Source organism: Pogoniulus pusillus, chromosome 19, assembly GCF_015220805.1.
Source record: "Pogoniulus pusillus isolate bPogPus1 chromosome 19, bPogPus1.pri, whole genome shotgun sequence".
Taxonomy (NCBI): domain Eukaryota; kingdom Metazoa; phylum Chordata; class Aves; order Piciformes; family Lybiidae; genus Pogoniulus; species Pogoniulus pusillus.
This window is the reverse complement of record NC_087282.1, coordinates 10,483,142-10,510,116: the sequence shown is the minus strand read 5'-3', so window position 1 is coordinate 10,510,116 and position 26,975 is coordinate 10,483,142. Positions and strand designations below refer to the sequence as shown.

The window sequence follows — 26,975 nt, the reverse complement described above, 5'->3', positions numbered from 1 at the left end:
CTACCATATTTATTCACTACCAGGATAATTAGGGAGTTATGTGAGGAGATGAAATCAAGATTTTGTGATGCTGAGAGTGAAACATAGGTGGTATAGTTTGAAAATGGTGAGCAATAGTTATATCCCTTTTGCATGTGACCTCATATAAATTCACCTTAATTGTCTTTCTCTGAAAACTAATCTCTTAGAGTGTTTTTACTTACAGTTCAGTTTTGAGTTCTAACTCTGCTGCTTGGATTAACTAAAAATGTGTGCATTGCTGCCATTTAATTGGCTGCTTTTCTGTATTTCTATTTCTGCTTATTTTTCAATGGATGTCTTTGCAGCGTGACAGAATAACGAGCTTCAGAAGATCAGCAGTGAAAAAAGAGAAACCTCTTATTCAGCATCCTATTGACTCTCAGCCCTCTATAAGTGAAATTCCACTTGCCCAGGCACTTGTTGATGAGCGTTGTATGAACTTATCAGAAAAAGAAGTTATGGATCTCTTTGAAAAGATGATGGTAAGATAATTGTTTTCATGTTGGCATTCTGCAGTAGGGATTTCAGATGTTGCCATTTTGCAATTATTAACTCCTTGGGACTTCACAGTTTAGGGCTGATAGACCTGTTTAAATTGGCACATAAGACAATTGAGTACCCAATGGAGTACTAGTATTATGCATGTTTCAATTACTTGGTCTAATTCTACAGAGAAAGCAAAAGGCAAAAGCCAGAAATAAAAATCTTCAGCTGTTGATGACTTCATTAGGTAACCTCTGTGGACCTTAACTGTAATAGGTAGATGCTGCTGTTGAAGCATAATTTAAAATCAGCTGAAGTAAATGCCTTTGGAGAACAGTCATTTCCATTAACAAAATATTAGTGTAGAGAAAGGTAAAGTTCATATGGTTTTGAATGTTTTTTGTCTTCTGTTGTCAAGGTTTGTGATTCTGCTCACAAGTAAGCTTTCTCTATCAGTCATACAGAAACAAACTTTTGTAGTTAACATGTGTGAACTCTGCTATGCACATCGATGTTGATACACAGTGTCAGGAAATGAAGCCTTTTGAGTATTGTTGGAAATACTCTTTTTCTGTATCATTCTCAAAGGAGGTTGTAAAGTTCTATGCAGTCAGTATGGCTTAAGAAGTGTCCTGTTCATTGTGTAGCTCTTCTCTACCTAATGCAGCTGTGAATCTCTTTAGAAAAATCAGATAAGAGTTAATTAATACCTGCTTCATTAGAATGTTAGATTAAGAGATAATACTACTTGGACAAGTTAAAAATTTAATTGAAGCAGGCAATAGGTCTGTCTTCCAGAAACTAATAATTTGCAAAAGCTTTTAGTAAGTTATTACAGTGACATTTACTGATCTTAGTTGCTAAATTGAAGTTGTTCTGATTTCTAATGGCAAGACTAGTCATGACTAGTAATAGCTACTGTATTTCATCCTCTGTCATGTTTGAAACAGACAGATGTAATCTAGCAGACTATTTAGATTTTCAGGTTTCTTTTATATCTATTAGTTGGAACAGGCTGCTGTTGTCAGATAGAAAAGTCTGTCTGTTGGAAAACAAGCAATTTATTTAAGAAAAGGAGTATAAAATAATTAATAAAACAGATCATGAAATAGACTCTTGATTGTCCTGTGGCCTGTTCCTTTACAGGAAGACATGAATCTAAATGAAGAACGGAAAGCTCCTTTAAGAGATAAAGACTTGACTACGAAACGTGAGATGGTTGTCCAATACATTTCTGCAACTGCCAAATCCGTAAGTAGTCACATTTGCAACAGAGATGGAAGTGGGAGGCTTAGCTTTTCAGGTGTAAAACTTCCCAGTTTTTCAGGGTAGATTTATCTTTGAAGAGGGGTAGGGGTAATAAAAGATGTGTACTAATATATATTAAAGTATTTGCAGATGGATCTGAAGGGTAGTCTGAATATTGGACTACCTAAAACTTTGCTTTCTTGGAAAGCGTAAGAAATTGCAAATCCAAGTCATGTAGAGCAATGGTTGGACTATTAGGGTAGTTCTCTGAAGTTTTTCTTATGAAGGTTTTTGTATCAAAAAATTTTGGAAGGAAAAGCATGACTTCATAGTTGTATTAGTAACATACATACTAGATGTACAATTTGCTGTTAGAAGCAGGGAATCAAAATATTTGGAGTATCTGAAATGGGAATGTTTTAGCTTATTTTGAGTACTGTAGCTGGCTTCAGGAATCTGTTGTATATTCTAAGAAGTGCTCTCAAGGTCAAAAAGAACTATTCCTTTAGTGAAAGCATTTGTTGAGGTGGAGAAAAAGCATTTGAAATAGTGAAGAGCTGCAATTTATTTTCTGCATTGAGACTAATAGTAGTACTAATCTAGTACCTGATCTAGTGGAAAGGGTCCCTGCCCATGCCAGGGGGGTTGGAATTTAGGTGATCCATGAAGTCCCTTCCAACGCTGACAATTCTGTGATTCTGTAATTAGTTATAAAACACAACAGTAATGTATTAAAGATTGACTGTGACAAATGTGGCTCTTACCAAAGGAGAATATGCCACAGAAGTGAGTGAATGTTGCATAAAACAGGTGTCTGTGTGTATATATATGTATATACATAAACAAATGTGTGTGTGTATACACACATACATATATATGTGTATACACACATATATGTATCTACTACATATATGTGTATGTATCTGTTTTATATATATACATATGTTGTAATGTTCCTAGAAATATGCTTTGTCCTATTTGTGACATTCTTTCTTGTCTGAAGAGCTTAGAAGAAGCTAGTGGTGGATTCTGAGAAATTGAATGTACAGCAGTAGAGGGGAGGAAGCAGTAGTGATGGGAGCTTTGTGTATTCAAGAGGCAGTAGTATGATAAAAGTGATAAAATTAGTCAATGCTTATAATTTTATTGGAAAATTAGGATGAATCTCATCTCTTTAGAAGTTATTGTTAGCAGTGAAAGGTAACTGGAGAAGAAGAGTGTAGAATAATTGCACAAATAAATAATGGTAGCACTGCTGGCAGCTCTATAGAGCCGAGTCTGAGTCCTAAATAAGGATAGTATTAAATAATCTATTTTATAGTGAAACTGGCAAATAAGATTACAATGTCTGCCTAATGAATCTATAAGCATGGACTGTAAGCAGTATGGATAGTTGACTTGTCTTTCTTTTCACCTCTAAAATCCTTTCTGCAGAACTAAATTTCAAAAAACTAAAAATACAATGACATGCAATTATTAAATGCAAATGCTTTGTATTAAACATTCTAAATTGAAATGAGGGGAAAAAACCTCTCATTAGAATGTGGAAATGATGATTTACTTTTCTGAAGGGAGTGATGTTCTTGCATGAGTTCATCTTAAACAAAATCCATGGTCTTTTAGTCTGTCCTGGAAGGAATCCAATGCTTAAAGCACTTAGTAAATTGTACAAGTTATTGGAGAATTATTCAAGTTTATGCACTGAGTATTATGAAATTTCCTGTTAATATACTTCGCCTACACTGTCTTTGGGAACAATTGATTGTGTCTTGTAAGGTTTTTGTCTTTCCTTGATGATCAATGTTAAATCTTAAATTTTCCATAGTAAGCAAAAATCTTTTATTGGAACAGTAAAAACTTTCACAGTACTTACAGTTCTATCCCAGAAAGTAGTTGGACAGAGGTGATCTCTTACATACTGGTAATGAAATCCTGCTGCCTCATGCACCATAATTTTGTGGCTAAGAAAAGCATGGCTACCATTGCATGGCTAACTGCTGAGAATGTGAACAGATTGCATCACTGCCACTGTATGTGCTGAAGCATGGGAACCTTAACAGCACTGGGCATGTGTTTGCCCAAACATGCTAATGAGTTTTTAAGCAATATAAAATCCTCAAATGCCCTCATACGTGAATGTGAGCTTTGAACTTAAGTTAGCACCAATATGTATGTTCTATACATATGCAGAATGCTTTTTCCTATTGGAAAAGATGCTTGTGTCCAAGTCTGTGTGCTTCACAAAGTCCTTCCTGCAGTCGAATCACAGCATTTGAATGGAATAATACAAGGTGGTTCTGAAATGGAAATGTTTGTTTGTTTGTTTTTTACTGTGGTCTTATCCTAATTGAACTTCTAAATACTTAACCTCTTCATGGACTTAAAAATTGAAAAGGAATAAAGCTCTTCTGTAAAATGTTGATTGGGATCTTATGCCAAAGCAAAACTTCATTTCCACTGTAAGTTCTGTTTAGTTAAAACTTCTGTTCTGCTCAGTTGACTTCTACTCTTCACTTAGTTTTTCCTGCATCACAAACTGTAAAACTGTTATTCAGGCCTTTTTAAGGCTTGTCTTCCATGAAAATGCTGATTGTATTCAAAATGATCCTTCTTAATATTTCCTACCTTTTCCTTTGATCACAGATAATTGTTCATCTGGCTTCCATTTTAATGCTGAAAATACCTGAGCCTTTTCTTCTGCTTAGAGCTCATAGAACACACTTAACAGTGACTGTGACTCTTCTTCCACTTCATTTCAAGTTTGTTTCAGTTCAGCTTTTGAGCTAGCTCCTCTCCCTTGGGAACTTCACTCTCATTTGCTGATATTGTCTTAACCAAATGATTTTTAAATTTCCTGCTTCATTTTCCCTGCCTTGTGTGCCATCTGCATCATGTTGACCATGCTTTTCAGAAACATTATGCTGTTGTCAGAGTTCTGAGTGAGAAAGAAACCTTGATTTTCAGTGGATGAAAAAAGCTTTCCTTCTCCTTGGGAGCTGGAGGAAGTATAGAAGCTAGTAAGGTGGATGCTTTCATGTGAAGTGATTGTCTGGCCTACAGTTTCCTTCTCTGCCTGCAAGATGAAAATTATTGAAACAGTACCTGGGAAATGGTTAAGGCTCAGAATATAGTTTTGGAGCTGAACTTATTCACTATTGCACAGAATGTGACACAGTTAAGCATTGGTGAGAGAAGGTAGTAAAATAGGGAAAGAGAATGTCTGTTGATGATAGTTCATTTCGTGGCTCTAGAGGAAACTTTACCAGGAAGGGTGGAGAGATGACTGTGAAAGATTTGCAGGGACTTCTGCCTTCTGAAAGAGTTCCTAAAAAAACAATGGGAAAGATAAGAGTAGAAAATGAAGAAGGCAGAGACTTAGCAGATAAAGGCAAATTCAGATCTCACAACAGAATGAGATCTAAGTTATTGCACAAACCGGCTGCTGTGGGATTGCAGCAAAGAGCTGGCCAAGAAAGGTCTATAGTATAGAAGCAGAAGTCCATAATCCTGTTGTTCACAGGAATGTGATAATTTGGGCAAAGTGATACAACAGGACAGAGGTGTTCTGCCTTTCTGCAGACTTCCTTCTGTGTGAAGTCAACTTCATGAATATGCAGAGATGCTGTTCCATGGTAGAAAAGAGAAGATGCCATTCTGAAAATCACTGTTCAATTATGCATGTAATTAAAAGCATCCATACTGAGCAGTTGAAGAAAAATGCCACATGAGATTTTCTGAAATGCAAGTTAGATTTATAACTGTAGGCTATGATTTTGATTATGAAAACTTAATTAAATTCAGTGATGACATCATCTGAATAGCTCAAAATCTTCATAATAAATGAAGTCGCTTTGTGCGCAAGGAGGTTGGTGTGCCATGCGGATTTTTGTGTTGTTCTCAGTGTCATGTAGAATAGCTGACCTGATAGTTCTAACAAGATGATGTTTCTTGTCGTCTTCCAAGATGCAGATGTCAAACTGGACATTGAGTTGTTAGTGAGTGTGTGGAAATGCTGATGGTTCAGCAGCGGAACGTGAGAATTTCACGTTAGTTGCAGAGCTGTTGTTTTTCTGTCGAGATATCTTAACTCTTGAATGATATAGCAGAGCAATAAAAATGTAACAGCTGCTACTAATGATTAAACACAGAAAATTTTGTGTGATGCTACATCCTACTAAGTACTTTTATTTATGTATTATTATTATTATCTTTTTTACACAATAACCTCTCTTGGCTGACCACTGCATGCAGATAGTCGGAAGTAAAGTTCCGGTGAGTATCAACATGATAGTTTTGTTTTTTCTCATGAATACACTTCCATTTCTTTTTTTAGAGATAAGGCTAGAATATTTTTGTCTTCTTGTCTTCTATCTTGGATTTGAAAGTTGTTAGGGCACAACTGATTCATTTTCTTAAAATGGAAATAACCAGAATTGAGGTAATCGGGAGTTAGCAGTTTAAGAGCACTGGTTGCACTTCTGAAGGATATGTTTTCAAGTTGTCAGGACTGTATTTTCAAATACTTCGAATTCACTGAGAATTCACTTGCTCATTGTGAGCAACAAGTAGAAGTGAGGCTTGTCTTGCTTGTTATTGAAGGCAGTCACGCAAAACTAAAGATACAGTGCATGGAGAGAAGGAAATTGCTGTTGGCTTGATTTCTATTGAATGGTCTTTAAACAGACTTTTTTTGCCAGTACTCACCAGTACTTTTTGGTTTTGTACACTGTGCTGGTTCTTGGGCTTATTGCTAAAATATGCAGAATAAAGACACTTAAAGGTATTTGGTTTTTAAGGGGACAAATTATTAATTCTTCAGTTCAGTGAGTTAAAACCAGTTTCAAAAAATTCCTGCCATGCAATTTCCTCATGACATGAATTTGCTTGAACAGATTTCATTGTGAAGAGATGACTTTGTGAAAGGGACTGGTATATGGGTAATGAAACTCTATAGCATCTGCTTTCTTCCCCATACCTTTTAATTTGGGCTTGGGTGGAGAGCAAGAATAGTTGTGTGTTTAAAAGCATGGGTTTGTGCAGGTCACTTGTAGCATAGTAAAAAAAGAAATGCCAGTCTAGGAGTATGGCTTCTGCATGTTATTACTTACAGAATGCATGTGTTTTGCTGTGGTGCTTGTCAATATATGTTTTTATAGGAGTTCTTTTAGGGAGTTGATCTCATCTCTGGCATACATCATTATTTACCTGAAGATTTTCCTGTGCTTATGGAGAAGAGTTCTGGGCTGTTCATGGAGATGTTGAGCTGTAGTAACACTTGTGAAGACAAATGTCTGCTGACTTCAGAGCTGTAGCTTATTTACAGTTTTACTTGGGAGCTGAAGGGCTGATGCCCACCAGTCTTTTTGCTGATGGCAAATGAACTTTTCCTTGCTTTTATTGGCAGCCATAATTGCATTGAAATGGCAGCTATGCATCTTCTGTTTCCCTGTAAGGCATTAGTACATATATTTAAAGTAGGATTAGCTTATTAGTTCTGGTTTCTATGGGCTGAATGAGTGTGTTTGCTGGATATCTACAGGAGATATGAACTGTAAATTTCCAGTGTCTAGGTTGGGAGCTGATAGATGGTTTCTTTCAAAGCTTAACAAGGATGCTTTATTTCAAGTCAAATGTGCCACAACTAGTGTAGGTGAGGTTTAAAAAAAAACTTTGGGAACACTTGTATTGCTTTCCTAAAAACAAACCACCCCCAGAGTCCCCAAGCAACTTGTCTTTCCTGACCTTATTGTACTCTAATTTAAATATAGCTGTTTCTTTGCCTGAGATGGAAAGAGAATTGTGTTAATAGCATACAAAAAGTGCTCTGGTTAGCCACTGGTGAGGGGGAAAGTGTAAGTAATAACTTCACTTTCAATTAATAATTATGCTGCTACCACTTACTTGCTTCTTTCTAAGAGCAATTTATTTTCTGAGTTGTGGAACACGTGTATAGTGCACAAGCTAGCAGTAGCCGCTTCGGTTACTGTGAAGTTCCTATTCAGTTTGCTGACTGCCAGCACAGTCTGATGGAAATGATACACTTAACTTCTTCAGCTGAACTTGGCTTCAGTTTGAATCTTGTTGATACCTGAGTTGTTTGGTGCGTGATCAGAGAGTAGTTTGTGCGAGTTTTTCTAATCCTGTATTTTAACTGTAACAGCACATCCATCTGGATCAGGTGTGCTCCACAGTTCTTTACCACCAAGTAAATAAAACACCTCTGTATTTCCCCATGGAGGGCAACGTGCTTTTGCTTTTCTGTTTCTCAAGCTTGTTACCAGGCCTCTGGTGGTACATCTTAGTACAATATAAAGCTGTGCATTGGCTAAGTCTTGAGCGAGGAATATCTTTGTCTAGCTAACAACTTAGAGATCACCTTCAGTCCAGGTAAATCGCAATAAAGTGAATTAGAAGTCTTTTAAGATACTGTTGCCTGGTTCTCAAGGTTTTATTTTAATGCTTATGTAGAGAGAAAATCCTTGTTTATCTTCCACTATATTGTAAGGTGGCTGCCCTGTCTCTGTCGTTATTGTGCCTTAAGTACTCTGTTGTGTCCTGCCCACGGATTTGAATTGTTTGCTCCTAGCTCTTTCTTGCTAAAGGGAGGTTGGATATTTTTTTTTCCCATCCTTTATTTTCTTCCCCACCCATATGATTCTGTGTAACTGGTCATAAAACTATTTGTAAGATACTTCTATTTGATGCATTGATTTAATCTGTGTAAGTTTTGATGTTGGACCTAAATCTACAAGTTTCTTTGTGCATTGCCTTCATTTTACTAAATGTTCCCATATAAAGAATGTCTTTCACTGGGATGTTGTACTTTTAAGTAAATAAGAGAGGTATATATTAAAATTGGATCCATGTCAGGTCATCCAATTACTTCAGAATAGTGTTTTGGTCAATCTCTAGGAATAGGGAAGTGAGAGGAAAAAAGGAAGAAGAGATGGTTCCTATTTTTGTGCACTTAAAGTTGCTTGGTCATAACAATGATGAATAACTCAAGCTTGCCCTGTAAGGCAGGTAAGAAGGGTTAGGAGATGATACTGTCAGTTCCTCAGGCTTCTGAAAACAAGGGCCTGGGAAGTGGAGAGGGGCTTCACTTGAGGTCTTGATATATAGAAATAGGCAGCAGAAGCATGCCTTTGTGTAACAGTGGAAAAAAAATCTGAGCAACATAGCAAAGACTTCGAGTGCCACATCTGCACAGGAATCTCCTTTGGAGCTTGCAGCAGATCACAATGGAAGGGTGAACCAAGAGAAATAAACCTTTCTGAGAAACAAATACATCCTTTACTCTAGAGTGATTTTTCAGAGTCTGACTTAGTGCGGAATGACATTTGATTGAAGCTGCCACTATCTCTGTATAGATTTTTGTGGTGTCCAGCAGTGCTTCTGTTCCTACACTCTTCAGGTTTGGGGAACAGCTGTTGTCTGAAATGAGAAAAACTTCATCCAATCTGGTGTAGGTGTTATGCATTAGTGACAGAGGAAGTCTTTCCATTCCCATCCATTGCACTGAGTGGCCTAAAGCTGTTCTGTGTGCTGCTTCTTCACCTTATGGTCTTCTGGAGTGATGATTTCTTGGAGCTATTTTGATTTTTCATGTGTAGTGCTAATACATTGAACTAGATGCAAAGTCAGTTCCTACTCTTATAAAGATTAACCTCTACCCGTTTGTTTCCTTTTTTTCTGGGAAAGAACATCTCTTTCTTTAGGAAGTTGATAGTGACAGATGGTTCCTTAATATCCTATTTCCTCATCTTTGTGTCTTGGTCCTTTTGATATGTAACCAACATGTGTTGTCCAGCTAAAGGTGCTATGTATGGCAGCACAAAATGTATCTTAAGGCGATTAGTCCAGGAAAATTAACAGTAGGGACTGTCACTGTCCCTGGAGGTGTTCAAGAAAAGACTGGATGAGGCACTTATTGCCATGGTTTAGTTGACTGGATAGGGCTGGGGGATTGGTTGGACTGGATGATCTTGGAGGTCTCTTCCAACCTGGTTGATTCTATGAAATCAAAGCCTTCATAAAGTGCACTGTTTTTGAACAGAGGCAGTTAGGAGATTGCAGTAGTCAGAGAAGTTCCTAGTGATACAATTAAACCTCAAACCATATAAATCCTACTCTAGGTCAGGCACTCTTCAAGTTGCCTTTACACCCATGACATCTTTATAAGGTTATCTTCTGTAACACATTTAGAGCTATGGAGCCTTAGGAACTGCATGTTAATCATAATCACTCCTATGAGATAAGCCTACTTTTCTGCAACTGGTCAGAGCTGGACAAAAGAATTAGTTGCACCCTTTAGTAAAATATTTTCTATATTGTTCATGGTTTTGGATAATACTCTTCTAAAACCTGATTATCAGATGTGTTAATAGAGAAACTGCTGTTAGTGGCTGTTCTTCTGTAATGGCACCTCTGCAGGGAGATGAGCTCTTGGTCGAATCTTTTGATCCTCTTGTAACAAATAAGATTCTCTAGGGTGATCTCATTTGTCGGTGTCTGAATTGGAAATTACGGCACAGCAAGAAATTGAGTCCTGCAGTTGCATGGTTTTAAAAACACTGGTTTAACAGCTGGTGCATACCAGCTCCTCCTCAGTGGCTTACTTTCTTCATTTACTGTGGAAAATAGAGAATTAATTTCAGAATAAAGATATGTCCATAGTGATGTCACACAGCTTTTCTGAAATGGGAAAGATTAGGCAAACTTAAGAACAAGTGTGGGTTATTTTGTGTCTCTCTGTTTATGGTTGTTTTTAATGTAATGTGTGATGTAGATGTTAAATGGGAGAGTGTAGCAATTGAATGTGTTAATAAACTAAATGATCGAATTCAGTGTTCATGTTCAAGGTCTAGTGTATGTACTTAAAGAACAAGGTTCCAGGACAAAATTACCCTTGTGAGGGTATTAAACAGTTAGGACACATGGAAGTGAATTATCTTTAATAGTTGTACAGGGAAAATGGTGAATTGAAAATTAGTGTGGAAGTATTGATCTTACATGTTCTCATCCAAGTGCTACAGTGATCAGTATAAGATTAAGCAGCATTCTGTCTTCTGTGGTAGGGTGGACTGAAAAACAGCAAGCATGAATGTACACTGTCTTCACAAGAATATATTCATGAATTGCGATCTGGAATTTCAGAGGAGAAGCTTCTTAATTGTCTAGAGTCTTTGAGAGTGTCTCTAACAAGTAATCCAGTCAGGTAAGTAATATCTGCTGTGGTTTTCATCATGCTGTTTTTGCTGAGCAATAAAAAGTTGTAGGGTGTTTTTTTTTTAGAAACCAGAGTAATTATGCTAATGCTTCTTTGCATGAGAAAGTAGTTCTCAGCACACTGGGTAATGAACTGTTTGCAACTGTCTGCAATACCTGCTCACCTTTCACAGTGGTGCTGGTTGTTGGAAGCATTTGTCTTGGCTGTTGTATCAGGACTTCTTGGGAAGGGAGACTTAAAGCAGCATCCATGAGCAGATGTACAAGCAGTATTGGAAGTACACCTTTGCAAGCTTTACATTTGAAAAAATACTAAAAGCATTTTTCTTTCTTTTTCCAGCTGGGTTAACAATTTTGGACATGAAGGTCTTGGACTTCTGTTGGATGCGTTGGAAAAGCTTCTGGACAAGAAACAGTAAGCATTCAGATCATCTGAGGGAAGGGTGGAGGAGCTTGTAAGGATTGTTTGAACTTACATTGTTATTCTCCTTTAAGGCAAGAAAGTATTGATAAGAAGAATCAGCATAAACTTATCCAGTGCCTCAGAGCGTTTATGAACAATAAAGTAAGAAATACTTCAAATTCAGATACTTGTAATATGATTGTGTTTTGTTGACTGCAAGATAAATGTAGCTTGCTGAATCTCAGAAAAGGGAGGAAAGCTTGTTTATCTAGTGTCAGCAGACTCTGCAAATATAGGTCTTAGACATAATGTGACTTGTTCAGAGTCTTGTTATACATCTTTCAGAATATCCATTTTCTCTTAGTTGTGTTGATTACTACTATTTTGGGGAGGAAAATATTTGAGAAACAGAGAATGATAACATGGATTTAAGACAAGTGAGTTGGTAAATGAATTTATTAAGAAATTGAAGGGAAATGTTTTCTTCATAAATTCTGATGTCAGTACATTTTCAATGAATATAATGAAGTGTTATAGGTGAGGGGGAAAAGAAAGCATTAGAGCAGATAGAGTTGTGCATTGCACTGAGTTTTAATTACTCTTACTTGGTGTAGTACAATCTGACAATATGTAATTTTTTGGTTTATCTCTGAAGAAAGTGATATAGAGTATACATTAAGGTAGTTGTTTCAATAAAGTATTTCAGTTTCTGTTGGTCATCATCTGTCAGAAACTTCAATGTGTCAAAAACTTACAGGAGAAAAACATGTATATACTGTTGAGATTTCATGTATAGATAGAAAATCAAACTGAATTGTCTTTTGAGGGACATCTTATTTTAAAATATATGGTATCTTTATTAAAAGCTAACTCTTTTTGTTAGGAAAAAGCTTTAAATATAAGATAGGAAGTGATGACTTGTGTCCCCAAGCTGTGATAGCCTGGAGGCTGTAGTAGAATATTGCTGAACTTCAAATGGGGAGGAGGTGGTGTGAGGAAATTCCTAAAGGTCTGAAGCTCAAAGATGTAGTCAAAGCAAATGCAAGTTTTTCACTGTAAGCTTTTTGTTTCCATAAGTACGGATTACAAAGGATTCTAGGAGATGAAAGAAGCCTTTTGCTGTTATCAAGAGCAATTGATCCAAAGCAGCCACATATGATGACTGAAACGGTGAAAATACTTTCTGCTATCTGCATTGTTGGAGAGGAAAATATGTAAGACATTAAAACTAGTTGTTTTTTTTATTCAGTGTTCCTGAGTTGTCAGTTTGGACACAGATGAGAAAACTTGTCAGTGAAACATATGCTATGTCTTTACTTCATTAATGTAGTTTAAATGAGAAGAAATGTACCTCTTTGGATGCCTTAATTCAGTATTAAATCTAACAGAAGAAAATGAGCAGAGATCTAAACCCCATGGCTCAATTGGAAGATATGAGAGGACTATGATTGTGTAGTGTGTAGAAGACAAGACTTAAAGAGCTATAACAGTTCATAAATGCCTACTGAAAAAAAGAAGAAATATAGAAGTTATTCTGTTTATATCTCTGAGTGTGATCAGTAATTGTAAACTGTTAATTGCCGTGAGGAAAGCTGTCATTTAAATGATGTGTGTTAGCGTGGGGCACTGCTGAGCCTAGTACTGTAGGGTTTGAGGCTGGGACATCTTCCTGAAGGAGATGAGCTGCTCTGAAACAGCTAAATTTTTTTGGTAGTTCACAAGATAATAATATACAAAGAAATATATTTATTGATTTTCTAAGTGTCATCTCCCTTACGAAACATAACCAGTTGGAGAAGAGGGGGAAAAAAAATTACATTTTCAGCTGAAATCTTGAATAGTTCAAGTTGTGTAGCACTTGTCCATGAGCTTTTTGAAGCAAACATAATCAGTTGGCATATATTGAATTTGAATTACCGAGTGCCTTAGTTTAGTGAAGGTGAAAAGGTGCAAACTGTGAGTGCAGAAATACATATAAAGACTTTTATTTCTGAAAAGAGAATTTGTTGTAATGCCCAGTTGTTGAATGTGTCAGCCAGTGCCTAGTGCACTGTCCTGAAAAGGTATAGGTTGGTTTCTCCCCACTCATTGGTTGTTTCTTAGATAGATGCCACCATAATTTTGAGATGTATTGATTTAGTTTTTAATTTGACATGAATGTTACAGATATTTTAACCATGGGTTCATTCTTTGTTCTCAACGTGATCTAGTGTAGATAAATGCATTCTGATTCTCTGTCAGTGCACTAAATGTTGAGTTGTGTAAACAGTGAGCTAAGTATCTTTAAAACAAAGTTGGCTGTGATATGCTTTTTGACAGTTTGTCTTTCTCTTAGTCTGGACAAGCTCTTAGGTGCTATAACAACTGCTGCTGAAAGGCACAACAGGGAACGTTTTTCTCAGATTGTTGAAGGACTGGAGAACCATGAGTACTTACAGCTGCAGGTGGGTTTAGTATTTCCTATGCTTACTAATCCTTAGTAACTGATCTAAATACTGCAAAAGCGTGTATTGTATAATCTCCAAATTATTTAACAGCAAACTCTTTCAGTGCTTTTAATCTCATGTTCAGTAAAAGAGGAAAATTAAATGCAAATGGCATGCAGATAATAGATTGGCTAACTGTTAATGGTGTGAAACCAAGAAACTCACTTTAACAAAAGTGAGGTGAAGAAGTCTTTAATAAAACCAGACAAAATAGTGATGATTCTCTTTTTGGGTGCCAGATGAAATACCCATGCAGTAAGTGTGTGAAAGCATTTCATTATCTTGGTCACTGCTTAATCTTCTTGACCAGGAGTTTGGTGTGCTTTATGAGACCCATAAAAATCCATCCCTCTCTGACCTGTCAAGCGTTTTATTTACTCTTGTTACTGCCCTGAGGAAGTTTGTGTTTAAGGACTTGGAGGCAGTGCTCTGTACATCTTTCAGGTGTGGGGAAGAAGTGTGAAGAAGTGCTCCTAAGTTGCACTGCACATTTAAACATTCAAAATCCCTGTGCTTTGTCTTTTAAATCATGACCTCAAATTAATGTATTGGTAAAAAGACAGAACAAGTTTAGATTGTGGGCTTGAAATGAGTATTTGAGTTCAGTTGGGAACCACAACCAGAATTCCTTAACTGAGCACACAGTTCAGGTATCTGTTCTTGCCATAACTATTTCAAACTGCTGTTTGAAATACTTATGGAAGAACATACTTTATGGTATTGTTCACCTTTTTGTTACGTTATTGAATGAAGAAATTGATGAGCTTAGATCTTCTTAGGGTACTTAATTGTTTTGAAGAGACTGCATCTCAGTAGATTATCCTTACAGTTGTAAAGAAAAACATTCTTGTGAAATAATAAGATAAATCTCAGTCATGTCATATGGTCATTGGGCCTTTTATGTCAGTGTTGTGGAAATTAATAATTGGTTATGAATTATTAATTTTGAGACTAATATTAATTTTTAATTAATATTAAAAGAATCGCTGACATTCTTCAGATTTTCAGTCAACAGGAAGTAGCTGCACCAGGGGTATTTATAAACATGGAATTAAACAGTTTAAAGAATCAGAACTTGGAAAACAGGAATGCAAAACCAGGAAAAAATCTAATGATGCTCATGGAATCTTGGCAATTAGTCTAGCATATGTACTCATGACACTTTGGTCCTTGACTAAGTTTCCTATACAAAGATTCTTCCAAAAGTCATCATTATGATCCTGGTGTAAAATACAAAAATGTTCCAGGCAGAGGGAAGGAGAGAAGAATTGGGTTGCTGGGAAGCTGCTGGTGCTAGCTGCAAACACGTGGCCGCTGTGATTGGCAGTTAACTGCACTGTCAATAGGGTGTTGTTCCTGGTGGAGAATCAGCAGGAAAAGAGGTTTCTGAATCGCCCCACATGAAATACACCTTTTTGAAAATGAAACTGGCCAATAGACACTAGCATCATTGTTCTGGCCAGTGAATCGGAAGATTCGTGCCTCATGTAACCATGGAGGCATGTTGAGGGGCAGCACAAGACACCTCACTTGGTAGTGTTAAGCCTCTATCCCTCAGGGCTTTCCTAGGGCCAAACCCTTCCTTGGATCATCCACTCAATTCCCAGAAATACAACAGGAGGAGGAGAGCAAGGATTAAACCATCCTGGCATGATTTATGCCTGACCAGGACAGTCAGTGGATGGCATTTTATATTCTCTGTATAGAATGCCAAGTTGCAAAAATGGCTTAGTTTTGGTAACTGCAGGTGTTCACGTGGAGACCAAGTGTCTGAGTATCCTACCGCAGGATGACTTGGACTCATTTCTTTCTTCTAATACAGTATTTATATAAATGATGCATTGCTAGAACCTGTATTTCAGCTACTGTGGCTGAAAAGTATGTGAAAGTGAAATGCAAGCAGGGCAGGTATGCTTGCATGGAAGAGATAAATTACATTTTGATTGTTGGATCTTACATGTCACCTATAGTTATCTTGGCACCATCTTTACCATCAGTAGCTCTTTATTTTCAGAGCTAATGAGTTAAGGGTGGTCAGTAAGTTTCTGTAAATGACCTTCTAGTCTTAATAATGCTATCACAGAGGAATTAATTTTGAAGTTGTCTCCTACCTTATGACCTTGTTGATGCAAAACAAACAAAAAAACCCCACACAACATTCCTGCTCCCCTGTTTCTCCCACCTCTGAAACCTCAGCAAAGGTGCAATTGCAAGACTCATTAACTTTTTTTCTGACAAAATGGTTCTTTACTTGTAATGTATTAGCACAAGCCATTAAGCTGGAGTCTCTTCTGGCAAAAGCAATCATAGCAGATGGCACCTCTTCTCTCTATTAATTTCAGATTGGACATGTACTTTGGCTTGTTAAGTCATGTCATAGCAGTAAAATAACAAGAATCATTCAAGCGGGCATGATGATACCGCATTATCCGAAGATGCAGCTGTATAAAGGAAGTGCCTTTTGAAAAGAGTGTTTTAATAGAAATTTAAGACTCCATAAGGTGTCCCATTAAAACTAAATCGTGAATGTAATTAAAACAGGAAGGGTGCTTTTATCTGACTTTTTTTTCTCTGCTGCTATTGATTTTTATTTATTTATTTATTCAACTCTAATGCTGCTTCTGTTTGCAATTAATATCTTTTACCAAACTTGATTATTTCCCTGGAGTCCCTTTTCAATCTTCTAATGTGGATCAGCACTTTCAGCATTATTCTATGGTCTACCTGTATTAAACTAAATCAGTTAAAGTTCACAGCTGTTTGATGAAAGCATTAGCTGGTATTCTGAGACTTCAGGCATTTCATACAAGTGCCCTGTGGGAGCAGGAAAGACACCTGGTGATGTGAATTATTTTGTGTATGGGTGTTTGTAGGGTTTTGTTTATTTTTCTCTTTGTTTCTTTTTGAATTACTGTAAAAAGAGATTGTTTTCAGATTGATGAATACTGAGGAGAAAAAGGAGTTGCAGTCTGGAACTGTAGAGAATAACTTCTTGCAATTCAGTGTGATCCTTTGTGTTACAATTTTGGTACATAGATTTTGACATAAGAGAAGTTCTCACAGGATTAACATGGAAGAGTATTTGATGCTGCAACTGTTGCATGTGTGCATAATAAGTAATATCAATCTCTTTTATTTGGTTTTATAATTAAACTTAAAAAGTCAAAGACTGCATTTGTTTCCATTCTCTATGTACTAAAAGTTTGTGTCTATGTTTCTGATGACAGGTAGCGTGTATGCAGCTCATCAATGCCCTTGTTACTTCTCCAGAAGATCTTGATTTCAGGATACACTTGAGAAATGAATTTTTACGTTGTGGCCTGAAGAAAATATTGCCTGTAAGTAATTTGTATGTGGGAATTGATCACAGTCAACTAACTGCTTGTGATTGTTGAAGATAACCAAATGGTTTTACTGAGAGTAGATACGTGTGGTTAGGTGGGCAAGGTCACCTGTGGGAAGGAGCATCAATCCAAATCTGCTTTCATTCTGCATAGTTAAAAATTTAGTATCTCTACAGCTGTGCAAAGCAGAATGGTGGTTGAACCAAGTCAATATACTAGGAAGGAAATTAGGATAGTCAAATGGAGCATAATAAGCTCAAAGCACATGCAATGGACATAATTCTGGCTGTGGAACCAATCTTGAACTTTACTTTCCTTGTATATGCTGTTTCTTTTGTTTCCTGTGAAATCTGTTCTTTAATCTGCTTTCTGAGAAGGCAGTTGGAGTTTTGAAGGGAAAGACAAATTGACTCCATTTTCTTAGAGACTACAGGTTTTCATGCAGATGCACAGATGTATACCTTTATGGGTATGGCTGTCTATGAGTATCTGTGACTGAGGATGAGATTTATAATTCTTAACCAAGAAACCATTCTGTTTACATCAAGTATCTGTACTTAAGCTACTCAGAAACAGATACTCTTTCTCCTTCTATTGAAACATCATTATACTGCTGTAACTCTTCAGATACAAAGTGTTCAGTCATGAACGTTTGTCAGGAATGAATACATTCAGGCATTAGGATATTGAGTTTTGAAAGTTACTGAAGTGTGTATGTTAATTTTTCTGAAGGTATGTGATTAATTGTATATCATGTAGATGCAATAATAGAACATCTGAAAGCCTGAAAAACTCTTTTTTTCCAGTAGATTAAAAAGTAAGTTAGTTTATACAGTCAATAAGCTCTTAAAAACTACAAGAATTGGAGTGAGTTTGGTGAAAAATAGCCTGAATTGTAATAAATCATGATGGAAAACTTTGTTGAGAGCACTGATATAGAGAAATTACTTTTAAACCAATTAATATTCAGTGATAATATTTTATGAAAGGCTCTTGTGCTGAAATTCTGCCTCAAAGTTAGTGTTTTTCATGACCTGTAATATCAACTGAAGTAGGCAATGCCATCTTAACTGTTTCTTCATTTGTAAGGTATTAGTTATCACACATGTTTTACTGAGATAACTGTCTAATTCTGCAGCGAGTTGAATGTAGAGGAAAGTTCAGTGTTTTCTTTTACATTAGAAAGTTATTTCCCATCTAGTAAACCATCTTAAGACAATGCTGTGCCCCTATCAGTGCTTAGGGGTAAATCTTCAAGTAATGTGTTACTTACTTACACAAAAAACAAACAGGAAAGGGGATCTGTATTTCTCTCTTGAATCTGTCCAGATTCACAGTGACCTTATCTGTTTTTTGAACATCAGAAGTTAGGTGAATTTCTGCTTTCATGGGGAATATACACAGTTACCATTCAGCTTGTTAGGGGCCAATTTTCATTTAAAGCTGGGGACGTGTTCACACTAAGAGCTTCAGAGCAACTTTTCTTTCTTGTGCTTTGCCTAGGAAGAAGCTGGACTTGGTTTTTAAGTGTTTATAAGTTGTTTATATTTCTTGCAAGAAAAACATTTTTTTCTCTGCTATGAGCTTTAATTTTTGTTGCAGTTTTTCATTTCTCTTGTAAATATTGGTTAACATAGTGGGTTACAGCTTACTCCTGTTTCAAAGCTTAATATGTTTTATCTTGTCATGATGTAATCTTTGAGGGGCAGAAATTATTTAATTCTTGAAGTGTTGCTTTGTAAAAGAGAAATTTAAGATATACTATGCCTTGACAAATAGGGCTTGAAAGATAAGGATAATGAAGAGCTTGATATTCAGCTGAAAGTGTTTGATGAAAACAAAGAAGAGGATTTAATTGAACTGTCACATCGACTCAATGATATCAGAGCTGAAATGGAATATCCTTTTTTAAGAAATGGTGTTACAACTTGTTGTCTTCCTTAATTTCATCAGCCATAGGTTTGAACACTTAATGTGCAGTTTGTCATAGCTCTATATTTTGTCAGGGACTTCCTCAAGATTGCTTTCTGCTTCCTGTGTTTTGTTAAACTTTTAAATGAAATTGGTAGTTCAATTTGTGTCAAATACAAGTCATTGGGAACCGAATTGATGTTTTTGACAACTAGAGTTTAGCTTAGCAAATGTCTTCAATAATGCATGAATACATACAATTATATCCATAGAAGATGATGAGTTAGAAGAAAAATGAGTTGTTATAACAAAGGTGTAACAATATTTCCAGTGTATTCTGAAGCACTTAAAAGGCAAGTAATTGACTAGTGTGTAGTTGCCTGTGGTCTGGTTAATTCAGAACAAAAATGAAAGCTTCAGGTGGAATATATTTACAGGATTCTATGATAGTAAGTAGGTAGTAAATTTTTTTCCAAGTGGTAATGAAAGATCTTAATCTCTAAACAAGGGACAGTTTCTGAGGATTATCTTAGTGGGGAAAGAAGGGTGTTCACTAACAACAGCAGCAATTCAAGGTGTTGTAAAGATTCACTTAGGCAATATGTGCAACATCTAGGAAATGGGGTGGAGTGAGTGTTGTGTTACAGGTTTGGGGTTTTTTCCCCCCTCTGGTATGCCTTTGTTGGTTTGGATGTGGGGGCTTTGTTTTGGTGTTTTGTTAAGTCTTTTTTATTTCCTTAACAATGCTTCCACTGATGTGAATGAAGTGTTCCATCTGCTTTATAATATGTTAAAAGATACTTCCTCTGAAAATTACTTCTTGTCAATACTCCAACATTTCCTTCTCATCAGAAATGATTACTATGTCCGGTGAGTGTCAGCTGGCAGGTTGGATTTACTTAGAGGCTGCATAGGACGAAGAACAGAAATCCAGCCTCTGGTAAACTTGTGTAGCTGAGAATTGTTCATGAGTTACTGGTGATGTTACATGTCTTTCTGCTCAAAGCTTATCTTGAAAATGTCTGGTTAAATACAATGATGCTGATTTTCAAGACTTGACTCTTATCCCCAAATCTCTTGAGGCCATGAGCCCTTGTTAATTTATTCAGATTTGATAGCTTCATGACTTCAAAGAACTTTAAGGTTAATTGTGTAACTAATAGTACAAAATAGTGCCTTGTATCTTGTCTTTTTTAGTGTAAGCATCTCTTATGTGCTCTTCAGTGCCTTAGCCGTGTCCAAGTGCCAAATAGAAAATCTTGTGTGTAAAAGTTAACTCTTGTGCTGTAAAGTGATGATTTAAAAAGTTGGTGAGTTGATAAAATTAAGAAGTAACCTTAGAAAACTCCAGTTTTTATAACTTTCCTTTTGGCTTGGGAGTACTGTAAGTTTGAGAGTATGTGGAAAAAGATATGTAAGGTATAACATTATCAAGAAAAAATAATTTGGAGCACAGAATCTCCTAATGTTAGAGATTCCTGAGGTTTTGTGGAGTTGTATATCAAGCAATTTGCTAATAAACAACTAATTTGTAAGTAATTGAATATTGGTACTATTTGCAGTGGTAGAATTCACTGCTGAGAATGTATTAAATAATCCTTATAGCATGTTTTGAATGTAAAGGTGGTGTCCTTATTATTGAGCACCTCTGCTATGAGGACAGATTGAGAGAGTTGGGGCTGTTCAGTCTGGAGAAGAGGAGATTCTGAGGTAACCTTCTTGTGGCCTTCCAGTGTCTGAAGGGGGCCTACAAAAAAGCTGGGGAGGGACTTAGAATATCAGGGAGTGACAGGACTAGGGGGAATGAAGCAAAGCTGGAGGTGGGTAGGTTCAGGCTGGATGTGAGGAGGAAGTTGTTCAGCATGAGAGTGGTGAGAGCCTGGAATGGGTTGCCCAGGGAGGTGGTTGAGGCCCCATTCCTGAAGGTGTTTAAGGCCAGGCTGGCTGAGGCTGTGTGCAGCCTGCTCTAGGGTAGGGTGTCCCTGGGCATGGCAGGGGGCTTGGAACTGGCTGATCCTTGTGGTCCCTTCCAGCCCTGCCTGATTCTATGGTTATTAGCAGGTAAAAAAAAAGTGCACAATATTTTGTGGAGCTTTGAACATCTGCATATATTTTTCTGAGAAACTGGCATCAGTGTTTCACTGGCCAGAGTGCCAATAAGTCATTCAACTTGATCCTTTTACAGAAATATGGTGTATTTCATATAATTAGGACTTAATGTCACCTCTTTTTTTACCCCCCCTCCATGTTGAATTGAATTGTTCATGTTCTTACTGCCTTGTAAAATGTGTTCTCTGTTTAGACCTCAGTATTACAAGATAATAGAAGAGTGTGTATCGCAGATAGTACTGCACTGCAGCGGTATGGACCCGGATTTTAAATGCAGAGGAAGGATGGATGTGGATTTTACTCATCTTGTTGGTTCGTATACTAGAAGATCTTTTTTTTTTACTGAAGTTTGTATTTTTGTTTTCTATGTGTGTTTTGTCAGTGTTCTGAGAAGACTTGTGGAGAAGGCCAGATCAAATTCTGCAGCCTTCAATAAAAGTGATGCTCCTTTTCAAAACTCATCTTGACATAGCTCTGAATCTGGTAGCCTTAATATTCAAAGTCTATTTTGCATAAATTCTATAGAGTTCAAGTCTATTACAAATACCAAATTTTGATTGACATTGTTAGTGGATTTGTAATTGTTTTTATTGACTTTTTTTTGTGATATTACCCAACTATTTGAGTTAAGTTTAAAGTAAACCAATCAATTAAAGCATTGGAAGACTGTGGGTATTTATGTCACGCAAGAAAAGAAACAGATGAATAATATGTGATTTAAATGGCCATTACCAGGATTTTCAGGTGTCATTTTATGGCTTTCTTAAGATGGAGGTAGATAGTATTCTCCAAATACAGGAGTATCCCTGGAGTAAGTTACTTCATAGGGGGAATTAATTGCTTTTGAGACCCTTTTCATCTGGAAAAACGTTTTGGTCATGTGGCAAAAGGAGCAGGGGAAAAACATTGTACAGGTGGGATGGAATTTCTTCCTGAAAGATATCCTGCTTATTGAGGAGATCCGTCTGTGTTTTCTGTTCACTTATGACTCTAGCAACATGATCACCTCACCTTACATCACCTTGCTGTTTTCCCATTGACTTGCTAGTTTTAAGGATTATTGTGTCTCCCTATGGCAATTTTGAGCTATAATATGTAGTTACTTGCAGTTACTTCAGTCATAAAATGCTTGGAGATATACTGCATGGAAAGGCCAGTGTAAGTGCTTTGTACCACTGCTGAGTGAATAAATTTCTTCATAATCTGTGCTTCACAATCCAATTCTCCTTCTTTACAACATAACTTTTACTGAAATAAGTGAAAGTTTAGTTTTTGGTCTGAAAAGGAAACATTTTGATTTGAAACCTCAGAATTAACTATTACTTGCTAATGGCGTAAAAATCCTTCTTTTTTTCTTTGTCATTTAATTTTTTCATCTCTTCTGTAGTAGTGGATTCATACAAAAGAGAAAGGCTTACAAATTTAGATGTGTCAGACAGAAGATCTATGATCATTTCTGGGGTGTACATCCTCACTTCTCTTACCCTTATTTATGAGTTCTGCCCATCAGAGTGTTTTAAGAAGGCAACCTGGTAGTTGTATTTGTTGTTACATGTATGTCGTATCACAGAGGCCATATAATTGGAAGGCACCTCAAAAGTCTGATACATTTTGCCTGACTTGTGTGCTGTTTTGCTTGAATTCTAGATTCATGTGTGGACAAAGCTAAAGTTGAAGAGAGTGAAAAGAAAGCAGCAGAGTTTTCCAAAAAGGTAAGTCTTAGTCATTGCCTTTTTGTAAGGTATGGAACAGAAGCCTGACAGGAACACCACAGGCTTACTCCACAGTAGAAGTTTAGTGGAACATGAGTAATAGTGTTTTTCACAGGCAGGATGTTTTGTTAACGTTTAATAGCTCTGTGGATTTTGGGTTTTTCCTCTATCTTTGTGCAAGACTCAGATCCCAGCTTCTGCTGAACTCAGAAGCAGGTCAGTATTATTACCTATACATATCTTCAGTTTTATTCCTTTGCTGTAGATAACTGATCGGAAATATTCCACTGGTTGCTATTTTGTCCTGCAACACTTAAATAATTTAAGTGCAGGCATATACTTATTAAATATAAAAATTGTAGGAGGAAGCTCATAACTCTTCATCTAGCTTAGTTGTAGAAGCTGATGAAATTTGTTGAAAAGCAGTGTCAGTCAGTGTTTGAAAAAGCATTGACTGCTTAGGTACGGAGATGCAAACATTAAAATGCCACCTTATTTCCTTATAATGCCCATGGTTAACAAGGTGAGGATGAGTAATTGATTTCCTCATTATTCACATTTGGGATTCTTACAGTGCATTTTGGAACCTCTTTTGCTGCCAGATACATTGTTTTACTCCACTTCTCTTTTAGTAGGACTCTGGTAACTAAATCTTATTTTAGTGATGTACAGTTTGTAGATATCAGAGAGGTTAGGCAAATTAAATTGTTTCTATATGAGAAGTTTCAGGTTGATACATTTCTTGCAATTGATTTTTCTGAGGAATGTTTCTAATTAAATCAAAAGAAGCATGGCCAGCAGGGAAAGGAAGGGGATTATGCTCCTTTACTATGCTCTTGTCAGACCTCACCTGGAGTACTGTGTGCAGTTCTGGAGCACCCAACACAAGAAGGATGTGGAACTGTTGGAATGAGTCCAGAAGAGGGCCAAGAGGATGATCAGAGGGCTGGAGCTGGGGTTGTTTAGCCTGGAGAAGAGGAGGCTCAGGGGTGGTCTTATTACTGTCTACAACTACCTGAAAGCACATTGTAGCCAGGTGGGGGGTAGTCTCTTCTCCCAGGCAACCAGCAATAGAACAAGGGGACACAGTCTCAAGTTGTGCTGGGGTACGTATAGGCTGGATGTTAGGAGGAAGTTCTTTACAGAGAGAGTGATTTCCCATTGGAATGGGCTGCCCAGGGAGGTGGTGGAGGCACCGTCCCTGGGGGTCTTCAAGAAAAGCCTGGATGAGGCACTTAGTGCCATGGTCTAGTTGACTGTCTAGGGCTGGGTGCTAGGTTGGACTGGATGATATTCCAACCTGGTTGATTCTATGATGACAGGCTATGAAATCTGGGGCTCTGCAGCCTGGAGAAGGCTCTGAGGACACCTTGTAATGTCCTTCCAGTATCTGAAGGGAGGCTATAGGAAGGCTGGAGAGGGACTATTTACAAGGGCCTGTAATGACAGGATGAGGGGTAATGGGTTTAAACTGGCAGAGAGTGGCCTCAAACTAGATGTTAGGAAAGGGTTCTTTACAGTGAGGGTAGGGAGACACTGGCACATATTGCCCAGGGAGGTTGTGGGAGTGTTCAAGGCCAGGTTGGGTGACGTCTTGAATGACCTGTTCTAGTGGGAGATGTCCCTGCATATGGCAGGGAGTTGGAACTAGATGATACTGGAGATCCCTTCCAACCTAAACCATTGTATGATTCTGAAGTCATGCCTATCCTCTTACTTTCAGTACAAACACTTATAGTGATAAAGCATCTTCCCAATACATGTTTTCTCAAGTTACTTAATTTCCTGTTTCCTACATTACATGAGTGGTTAAGTTTTCATCTTGGCATATGCATCCTGTCTAAGGCTATGGAGAGTACTGTGTTAGCAGGAGTACTACTGAAGTTCCTATACATCTTACTGTATGTTAAAACCATTCCAAATTTTTATGTTTGCTTTGGTCTGAGAGGTCTTCTGCATGACTACAAATTTCAAATGAAGCCTTGAATTAAGTCAATGGTAAATGTGTATGCAATTTTTTCGTAGGACTATGGTGTCTGAGCTTTGTAAGAGAAAAAATTGTTGTGATAGTTTCCTGGCTGAGTTATTTATCATGTGTGTTGTAGATGGCAGTCGACACACGTTCTTTGTAATGATAAATTGCATTTTCCTATGGAAGAACGGATTCCAGAACATTTAAAAGATGCTAATAACTTTTTAAGCCTAGCCAACAGCAGCAGGGTGAAAATATAAGAGCAAATCTCTCGCAACTGTTATTTAATTTGACCTTCCATTTCATGTGGAGATAGCAAGACTTAAGAGATCACTTCCTTAAGGTATTTTAGGGCTGAAGCTGCGCACATTTCCCAGTTTAAGCTTGCTGCATGAGATAGATAGTGGAAGCCTGCAATGTTCTGTTGAGGGAGGAGAAACCTGTTGAATTTATAGCTGTACTAAGCAGCTGGGTGTGTGGTTCTCTGCCGTGATTTATTGATGGAAGAAGTTATGCAGTACTGGAAGAACACATACTAGAAAAGCTTTAACTGCACCTGTTCCTCTGGTTGTGATATTGTTCAGAGAATGCCTGGAAATACAGTATCTAGTGTGGGCACATGTATGAACAGACATTTCTGTGCTGATTAATCATTACAGTTTGATGAAGAGTTCACAGCTCGGCAAGAGGCGCAAGCAGAGCTTCAGAAGCGAGAAGAGAAAATCAAAGAACTCGAAACGGAAATCAAACAGCTACGAACCCAGGTAATAAAACCAAATCACAGCAAGTCCCACAGCTGAATATTTTCTGTTTTGGTTTTCTAAGAATTGAAAAGTAACTTCCCAGGAGTGTATGGTCTCCTTGGTGTTTGACATGTGTGTTACAATTGTATTGACCTGTTTTCAAGACAGCATAATTCTTAAAAGATAGATAATGGAGGTAACATTTTTTTCATGTAATGATATATTCAGCATCTGTTACAGATACTTTCAGTAGTGAGGAAAAAATTCCTTGGCTATTTTGGCTGTTGGAGCTGATTTTCTAGCTCAGGCATAGGAGAGAGGTGAACGTTCCAGGGATAGGCCATATAATGGCAACAATGGATAAGTCTATATAATTTCCTTGGAGCATCAAGAGCTTTATGCCTAGAAGCACAGCTTGTTCTTTTCCCTTTGCTGGCTTCTGCTGCTTGTACTGCCCCTGCCTGCTATCTTCCCTGGCTGCTGTTTTGGCTGCTGTTGCTTTTGCTGCTTCACCGCTGCTTGACCCCTTCCCCATCTTCCTTAAGGCTATTATAATTTTTTTTCTCTAGTAGTTTATTTCTCTTTATACTGTTGTACTTAGACTAGAAGAAATATAATTTCATTTTTCCCTGACTTTCAAAAAAAATCTGTGTTGTGGTGAGTTTTTTCTACTGGGAGAGGGATCCACACTAACCCAGGACAGCTATGAAAAAATTGAATCCAACCTGCATTTTGCTGTAGAAGTACTTTATTTACACTTTTAGCAGTACCCTTTCTGTATGTTTTGCAGAAAGGACTTGTATTGGAAGGCTTTATACTTGCAAAGGTGGAAGTGATGGTAGCTGTGTGTGCACAGCACACAATACCTTTCAGCATTGTGCTTGCAACTGATAATTTTTAAAAATATTTTTATTTCTGGAGCTCTAGGTAGCCATTTGTACTCTGAACTTTGCACTAGCATTATACTGTTACATAGATAAATATGGCCAAGCCCACATGACCTTATGTGAAGTGGAAAGTAATGCTTCATTTCAGCAGCGCTAATTTGACTTGCATTTATTACCTCATGAGTCTTGCACGAGAGCACTAAAACTACATCTCCTAGTGATCTATTTGGATTGACTAGTGAAGCAGAGAACAAGAAACGTTGCCTTCTGAGGCTTCACAAATATCTCCTGGGTGTCTTTGTATTGGGTTTGGCTGAGATGGAGTTGGTTCTTCCCACAGCATCCCTTGTAGCACTGGGTTTTGTAGTGGTTGCTGGAAACTGTGTTGATCACACCAATTATGTTTCCTCTGCTCTCTGTCCATCTAA

General features: G+C 37.3%; 1 protein-coding gene across 2 annotated transcripts in view; it reads left to right on the top strand.

Moving 5' to 3' along the window:
- Positions 1–26,975, top strand: part of DIAPH2 (diaphanous related formin 2) — a 249,982-nt gene that overhangs the window by 25,547 nt on the left and 197,460 nt on the right. For both annotated transcript variants that reach the window (XM_064159197.1, XM_064159196.1), the window contains 14 exons: positions 327–503; positions 1,651–1,755; positions 6,004–6,024; positions 10,830–10,969; positions 11,321–11,395; positions 11,476–11,545; positions 12,461–12,597; positions 13,719–13,827; positions 17,097–17,207; positions 18,993–19,111; positions 19,878–19,994; positions 21,427–21,545; positions 22,881–22,945; positions 25,577–25,681. In XM_064159197.1, coding sequence (XP_064015267.1) covers positions 327–503; positions 1,651–1,755; positions 6,004–6,024; positions 10,830–10,969; positions 11,321–11,395; positions 11,476–11,545; positions 12,461–12,597; positions 13,719–13,827; positions 17,097–17,207; positions 18,993–19,111; positions 19,878–19,994; positions 21,427–21,545; positions 22,881–22,945; positions 25,577–25,681 — 1,470 coding nt within the window. The remainder of the gene's footprint in view (positions 1–326; positions 504–1,650; positions 1,756–6,003; positions 6,025–10,829; positions 10,970–11,320; positions 11,396–11,475; positions 11,546–12,460; positions 12,598–13,718; positions 13,828–17,096; positions 17,208–18,992; positions 19,112–19,877; positions 19,995–21,426; positions 21,546–22,880; positions 22,946–25,576; positions 25,682–26,975) is intronic.